The 8,344-nt window shown below is 42.7% G+C and overlaps 1 protein-coding gene across 2 annotated transcripts in view; it reads right to left on the bottom strand.

The window, feature by feature from the left end:
* Positions 1–5,768: 5,768 nt before the first annotated feature.
* The window catches only part of stx10 (syntaxin 10), a 9,235-nt gene continuing 6,659 nt past the window's right edge, over positions 5,769–8,344 (bottom strand). For both annotated transcript variants that reach the window (XM_071914045.2, XM_078282558.1), the window contains exons 8-9: positions 7,052–7,146; positions 5,769–6,601 (exon numbers count right to left, since the gene is read on the bottom strand). In XM_071914045.2, the coding sequence (XP_071770146.1) occupies positions 6,525–6,601; positions 7,052–7,146 (172 nt within the window). In that variant the 3' untranslated portion in view covers positions 5,769–6,524. The remainder of the gene's footprint in view (positions 6,602–7,051; positions 7,147–8,344) is intronic.

Below are 8,344 nucleotides of genomic sequence, written 5' to 3' on the forward strand. Positions count from 1 at the left end.
GTCCCACTCTGTAAAAACTGGCTAAACTTGAGAACAGAGGAGGGAGGGAAGCGGATGCGAGTCGTCGATCAGCGTCCTCGTCGTGAGGCGAGTCCTTGTCCTTTATCTCTCGGCTAATCTTTCTCTCCATCCGTACGCGCCCCTCCTCTCCTCTCAGCCGCCTCCCTCTTCCTCTTCCTCCTCCTCCTTCCTCTTCTTCCTCGGCGCTGCGACCTGACCTCATCACCCCGCGCCTGTTTTTTTTTCCCTTGCGCTCCGCAAAATCCTGTGCATCCTTCTCTGCCGCTGTCGGCGGTCCTGTAGTCTTCTATCCAGAAACATTTACAACTAGTACTCCGCTCTTTTTCCAAAAAAATCCCCACACACCAGAGACAACACACACACACTTGCATATGTATACACACAAACGCACAGGCAAACCTCTGAGATATACACACTCTGTCACACACACGCTCGCAGACGTTGTGTCCGGCGTGTGTGTGTGGGTGTGTCACTGATGCAGTTTTTTCAACAAAAAAAAAAAAAAAAAGTACCAGTTTTACCTCGGGAGCTCTCAGCCATAGCAGACCTTAAACCCACAGATAACCCGGCACTGGGAACGGCTTTCTAACTGGTGTGGCTGGCGTTATAAAAGCAGGTACATAATGTTTTTTTTTTTCAGGAACAAAAAAACTGGGAAGCTCAGCAGAGTTTCTCCCAGCGAACATTTGAATGAGAACAGTGCAGGGTTTTTACTGAAACGGGACGGAAGCCGAGAGTCCATGTCAAAAAACACTCTTACCTCAGAATCATACTACAGAAGGGGGGCGGGGCTTAACATATTATCATAGCAACCGTGAATGACTATTTTTATTATTCTTTTTTTTTTCCTTGTCTCTGGTGTCGTCGGGTAAAAAAATACTCTTGCAGAACTCTTTTGTTTTCTTGTTTTTCCACTATAAATATATAAATATATAAACTGTACATTATTACATAGAAGCACTATCGAAGTTTGATTGTTAGATGTGCACTCGCAGCATGAGGTATTATTCTTACGATTATTATTCTTCATAACCCAGAAAAGAGAAAAAAGTGAAATACAGCTTTTGGAAGTAAGAAAAAAAAAACAACAAAAAAAAACAAACAACCCAATGCAGTAGCGTCTACTGATGTCAAAGAAAATACCCCCCCCCCACCCCCAAACCCCCAAACCCCCCATCCCAGTACCCTGACCCTGCCGTGTTGCCCCCCCCCCCCCCCCCCAACCCTGATACCCCCTCGCGCCACACCCCCCCCCCCCCTCCCCCCGCCCCGTGTACATGCCAGTGTTTCCCCCATGTGTTCCAAGTGCCAATAACTTTGTGAATTCCTAACTGTGACCCAGTAATAAAGATAATTGCACATTAACTACTGTAAAGAGAAAAAGAAAAAGAAGACTGATAAAAATGAGGAAAAAAAATCTGAATATCTTAATAAAAGGTTTGTAACAAAGAGGACTGACCTTACGGGTGTGTTTGTGTTTATTTCTCTGGCTCACTTCTTCACGTTGATGCCGTTTGGTCGACGCTTTGATCCAAAGCACCTTCCACTATCAAGAGTGTATAGTTTTTTATTTTTGTAATTAAGTGTGTTTTATTTTCAAATTTCCCTTTTTTGGGGGGTGGTTTGTCAGAGTTTTCTGATGTAGCTGTGGTCTGGGAGGAACCAGCATCGTATCGAAGGTGGATGACATTTGATATTTATTTAAAGCCATTTTGATGGAGTCTTGCCTCTGTAATTTGACGTACTTCCAGTTGAAACAGGATGTCAGGGCGGGACATAGGCTAATGCAGTGAGGGACTGTTCAAAAGTGTCAAAAAGTTCAAAAAGGCTTTGTGCATAATTTTGAGCGGTCACTAATTTCTGATTCTTTAAAATGAATGAATTCAAGCCACCAGGGCACAATCACAACCGTGGTGTCTTAGAAAAAAGGAAACAGGGTTTTCAGAGGTGAGCACCCAAAAATGTTGCAACCACAAAAAAATATGCTATTTTCCAAGAAGTAAAAGTACGTTTTGATATAAAAATGTGACAAAATATACGTTTTTGGGCATTTATTGGTAAGTAGTTGTACATTACCGTTTGAAGAATTGGCCAAAAAGTAATAATGTGACTAATATTGTCCCGACACAGTATTTGGGCCTCACCCTGCCCATGGAGTCTCACAGCACTCCAGTGAAGTGTTTTGAGTGTGTCGGTCTCCTGGCTGCTGCCAAGCTATTTTCAGTGCGACTCGCAGCATCCGGAGCCACCTGGGAATCCCTCCCTGCTCATTACATCAAAAGTAAATGTAGAGCAACTTCACATGATGCTTCTGCTCCGAGAACAGGATGTGATGATGTTTCCATTTTGGAGAGTGCCTTTCAATTAAAACACACTCCCCGTTAACAGCTGCCATTTGGTGGACGCCTTTATCCCAAAAACACCGTACGGTACAGTGAGTCCAGTCTCAGCGGGAATCGAACCCCTAACCCAGGCTGTGCTGCTGCCACTGAAGCACGAGGAGGTCAGACAGTGTAAAAGTGTAACATAGATTTATTCAGTTTTAGATTTCCAACGCCAAAAAAACCCTTTTCATCTTATAATACAGTCTTTTCAATCATTTACATTGTGGAACAATTCAGTTTAGTCATGAAACTGCCATTAGACAATTTCAGAAATGAATGAGCATCAATTAAAAAAAAACAGCAAAGCATTTGTCATTTACTTGATGTTGATGTGGTGGTTTTTGTCTAACGGCTACATAACACACTTTTCCATCATGTAGTGCATGTGATGAACAGAAATACTTTAAAGCTCTTTAAGGAAACATCACATGGGTCTGAGTGGTAAACTAACAAATACAGGTTCTCCACCACTATTACTCATCGTTTCTCTATTGAAGGCAGTAAAAAGTTGTAGATATTTGTGCTGTTTTGGGTTAAAAGGGCACACAGGCAGCCAATATTGTAGAAAATTGACACCGTACATTCAGAAACCCGAAAATCCCCCGCAAAAATCCCCCGACCTCTTTCGCTATTACTATTACCAGCAAACCAGACTGTTGGAGTAAAACATGACTTCCAAACTGGCTGATAGAGAAGACGAACTTCACAGCCACATCTTACTGTCTATGCTTTGGTGGCTGGTGGGACTTGTCATTCACACAGTATTAATCAATAAATAAAAATCCTGATCATTGGCACTTGAGTGAAGGAGAATGGTCAGTTTAAAGCTGCTGGTCTGAACCAGCCGGGGTTCAGTTTCCCAAAATCCATCTTTAGCACTAAGGTAGACTTAATTTTATTATAATCTAAAACACTAAAATCCATTTTAGGGCTTTGATGCTTTTGGGGAAGACAGCCAAGATGATGGAGGGCGAGGATGGATACAAATGAAAGAAATGTGGAAAAAAAAAAGTTATAAATCAGTAATTTTTTTTAGAATCTTTAGGATAAATGTGCGTTAAATGTGTGAAATAGTGAATATCTGCAGCATCTAGGCTTCCACCAATCAAGTGAAGCTATACATAATTTATAACCGCTCCCTTTGTTTGTTTATAGAGGTTTCAGCTAGACCAGGGTCGAATAGTGTTTTCAATTAGCTGAGGTTTGTTTTAAACTGCTTGGAGCACCAGGTGGGTGGGGTTTGCTGGATAACAACGATTAGCACAAAGTTTGTCCTATTTGAAAGTCAGTTTTTTGTGATGAGTTTAGTGGTCAGTATCTTCATTCCCCGGATACGGTAAACTCCACCCATGTGGTGCTCCGAGTAGGATAAAACAAACGCTAACAAATTGAACTTGAAGCAGCTGTTAATTCTCCCGCACACTCCTGGTCAAACAATCTCATGAGGCAAAAATCACATGCAGTAAAACCATACGAAGGCGTTTGCTATAAATCCATTTTGTAACAAAACAAAACAACAAATGCTTGTTAAGGTTTCAAGATGACTCCGTCCCCACAGGTCTGCGTGTGAAGGTCTTGCAGTGACTCATATCTTGAGCAGCGACCGAATGTGTGGGACTTTCACGCCCGACACCGTTTCCAGAGCATGTGTTCATGTTTTCAAACGGTACGCATCTCAGTTAGGAACGAACGTATGAATATGTATACGCACATGAAAGCACACACACACGAATGGCTATGAGGAATAATTCAAAGCAACTTCGCTGTACGGCAGTGAGGGAGCGTTCATTATGAAGCTCCGCATGCTACAAACAGAACTGCTTCTGTTCAGGAAGGAGAACTAAATTTTAAATTAGAATCCCGCTGCGTCCCGATGCAGTTTCCTCCCTTTCCTCCCTAAACCAAGTGATTAGACAGGAGGCTCACAGGTTTGATGCCAGACCCTGATAGACCCAGACCCAGACCCCTACCAGCCCCTGACCTCTGACCCCTCTGCTGAACTGTCAACACGTACACTACCAGTCAAAAGTTTGGTCACACCACAATTTTCTTTATTTTTTACTATTTTCCACATTTTAGAATAATAGTAAAGACATCAAACCTATGAAATAACACAAATGGAATTATGCAGTGACCAAAAAAGTGTTAAATCAAAACTGTTATATTTTAGGTTCTTTAAAGTAGCCGCCCTTTGCCTTGATGGAAAGACAAAGGCTTTGGAAAGAAATTCATACATAGGATCAACTTCACTATTTATATTTGTCTAAGAAACACATTTCAAGCATTTAAGCAGAAGCCTTGAGATCAAAATGGCTTTGAGAGAATGAAAAACACGGTACATTCAATCAGGTGGGTCCAAACTTTTGACTGGTAGTGTATGGGAAATGTCAAGAATCTCATTCCTTATTGTCAGTGTGTAACACGGCGACAGAAGAGCTTTAAAACCGTGAATGAAGAGAGAAAATCCGGATCAAACCGTTAAAAATAAGATTCTGTATCTGCATAAAGCCAGCCTTAGCACAGGAATAAAGTCCATTTACACAATAATTCAAAGGTAAGCGACATATTTATATTTATACAATACTGCAGCACACCTCAGCAGCGTGGGTAGTGTTACCTGACATGACACAATGAGACTCGTCACGACCCGCAGCCTCCAGCAGAGGGAGCTGCGGGTCCAGATCTGGGGCGGCGAGCCGAGGCTTCCTGCCCAGCAACCGTCCCTCCTCTCATTAGGCAAAGCTATTCATCTGAAAGAGCCGAACCCATTCGCTCTCGGCCAAGGTGAGAGTCGGACGGCCTCGGCCAATCCCGCGCTCGACCGTCTGAAGGTCTGACGGCGGCTGACTGTAGATCAGTTTGCTGCCTTCGCCTCGCTGAGACGGATCACAATCAGGGGAGAGGAAATTAACCGTTTTGTCCACCGGCTGCAGCGGCTATTCAACCAGCCAGATTGTGTTTTTTGTTTTGTTTTTTTTTAGGAACAGATGGTTGGTTTCCTGACAGAGAGGCTGCTAGACGAGCTGAGCCGGCCACAGCCAAACATTTGCCAGCGTCTAAACTGTTAACTTCCCACCCCGATCCCACTGTAGGCACACATCAACATACTGCACTTCTCACATAGGTATAAAAAATATATTTAAGGCAACATTGACAACCCCTCCCCTCCCCTCCCTTCCCCTCCATACTGCTGCTGTCTGGTAAAAGCCGTGTAACTTGCCATTTTGTTTTTTTCTTGAATTAAAAGTTTAGAAGTTCATATACACCTGTGTTCGAAATTAACTTTTTCTGCCAAGGGATAGTACACCAAAAAAAAAAAAGAATGAGAATAGTTTTTTACCTGCCAAAATAATTAATATACATCTTTCATATAAATATGTCATCCTTTTCAATGCTATTGTGTGTGTAGAATCAGGCACAGTGTGTCAATTTAAAACTTATACAGTGGATCAAGTTTGTAATTCACCATGAAGCGCAGCAGAATTCAAATTAGAAGAGAAAGTTTTGAAGTGTCGTTTTAAAGACAAATAAAAAATTGTATAACCGAACTGTTAAAATGTTATCGCCTCCCAACAGTTACCAGCCAGTGTGACACTTAACTGATTATCCAAACTAATTTTAGTGGCGTTTGGTGCTTGGCAGGTGTTTATTTCGGACCGTGATATTCGTGGTCATAAACAATTTTCTTCAAAAATGAAAACTGAAACATGAAACTTTCTGCAGAAAAATGAAACTTCCTGCAGATTTGTTTCTTTGCCCGACAGCAGCAGCATGTTCTCCCAACCCGCCCGCTCAAATGAAGCTCCCTCCCCAGCCTCCCGTTGAGTACCGTTATTTCAAATAGAAACAGAAATGCACCAATATGAAATTAATACAACCGTGATTTCCCCTCTGCTCAGCCTGATGGAAACCAGAACCATTAAAAAGCAGAGAAGGGATCAGATTAGATTAGATCCTAATTTCTGTCTGTGTGTGTCGCTGATTTCTCCTCGGTGCAAGAGAGGGAGGGAGGGAGGGAGGAGAGGCGTTTTCCTCTTCCTCTATCTGTCCATCATTTCATTCCATCCGTCCATACTGCCGGGGAGGAGTGGGTGAGCGTGGAAGAAAGGTCAGAGGTCGTCAGAGAGCGAAGAAGAGGATGAGGACCACGATCATGATGGCCACCAGCACTCCGATAGCACACCACTGTCTCCGGCCTGAGGGACACAGCATGGGAGACGTTCAGATACAGAGTGTGTGTGTGTGTGTGTGTGTGTGATGAGAATGTGGTGGTGATGGGGTGCATAGTGTGCTGGAAAATGGCCTTTATTGTCAGTTATGGTAACGTGAGATGTCAATCAAACCAGTAACCCCTAAACCGCTAGGCAGCTTGTCTAATCAACCTGCCGTACGCTTGTGGATTTGTGTGTGTGTGTGTGTGTGTGTGTGTGTGTGTGTGTGTGTGTGTGTGTGAAAATAGATGAACAGATGCTTGATTAAGACCTGGAGCAGAGTTGGTGTGCTGTAGCAACGTAATGAGACAAACAACAAAGACAGAATAGATCATGCAAAAAACATGAAGAAACAAAAAATAACGAAACAATAAAAAACATGTATCTGGGAATTCAGCGATATTGGATGTGTCGTGTGTGTGTGTATAAACTTACTGCTGGTCATGTGAGAGACTTTCTCCAGCTTCTTGAGGACCGAGTCCATGCGGGACGAAGTCTGGTCCATCTCGTCCCCAAAGTCCCCCAGCATCCTGAAAAACATGAAAAGCACACATTCATTTACACACTGAACTCAGCACATTTCACTTGTGTTTCACTTGATATTTTCTCTGATCCAGCTCCTATCTTTTAGATGTGCGTGTCTTTCTTTTGATTTTGATTTAGACTGTGTACATTATCATAAGCTTTTATGTGGACACTTGAACCCAAAGTACCTTACAGTTACATAAGTGCATATATTTTTCGTATTCAGGGATGCCGTAGGGAGTAGAGCAGGAGCATTTTTTTATATACTAATTCAACTTTACATGCTACTTTCTTTATACACTACTCCCATACCCATAGCCAAATTTGTACTTTTAAATCTTATACACCACTTTTTCAGAATTTTATGTTGTCGAAGAAAGATCAATTTTCTCTTCAGGGGTAAATTCAGTATAACAAAAAAATTGGTGGTCCCTGTGGGCACTGAACCCCCAACCTAGCAGCCTCAGTGCCTTGCTCTACGGCTCTGCAGGACATTATGAGTGGAGGAATGAAACCTTCGCCAAAGCAGACGCTCAGAAGGAGACTGGGTTTCTGTATGTTGTAGAAAGTAAAAAAAAAAAAGGGGAAAATCTAAGGTACTTTGCACATAGAAAACAAGCCAGAGAGGCTTTACTTTATTGTGAATACCAACTTTTACTGATGATCTAAAAATACACGTCTGTGCAGCCTGCTAGCTTTGTTTGTCCTGCTCTGCTCTGCCCATCTGTGTGTATTTATGTCCAGAGGGGGAATCTGGTCACTGACGCTGCTCACTGACAGCTGACGGAGGAAGAGGAAGAGGGAGAGGAAGGAGTGGAAGGGAAATGTTGTCACAGTAAGCAAAGCCTCGTCCTACTTGCAAGGACACTGGCCTGGTCTGACTCTCTGCCTCCTGTTGACTAAACAAGTCCGGAGTCTGTGCAGAGCCGCAGCGCGTCGCCCGGACCACATCTAGACCCGATTCATTAACAGTTTCAACAGTGTGAAGGAGGGATTCTTGGGTGCTTGGTATTACACACACTGGTGGTGCTTTGGGAAAGGATCAGAGGATTCAGTATATTAAAAAAAATCAAGTCAAAAGGCAGAGTTAGAAAGCCTTTATTTCATTAGGGCTCAGGCATTAAAATCCTGATTACTGCGCAGTAAGAAGGATTTTAATGCCTGAGCTCTAATGAAATAAAGGATTTTTAAAAGGAAAAATCC

The sequence above is a fragment of the Centroberyx gerrardi genome, chromosome 3 (assembly GCF_048128805.1).
Source record: "Centroberyx gerrardi isolate f3 chromosome 3, fCenGer3.hap1.cur.20231027, whole genome shotgun sequence".
Classification (NCBI taxonomy): domain Eukaryota; kingdom Metazoa; phylum Chordata; class Actinopteri; order Beryciformes; family Berycidae; genus Centroberyx; species Centroberyx gerrardi.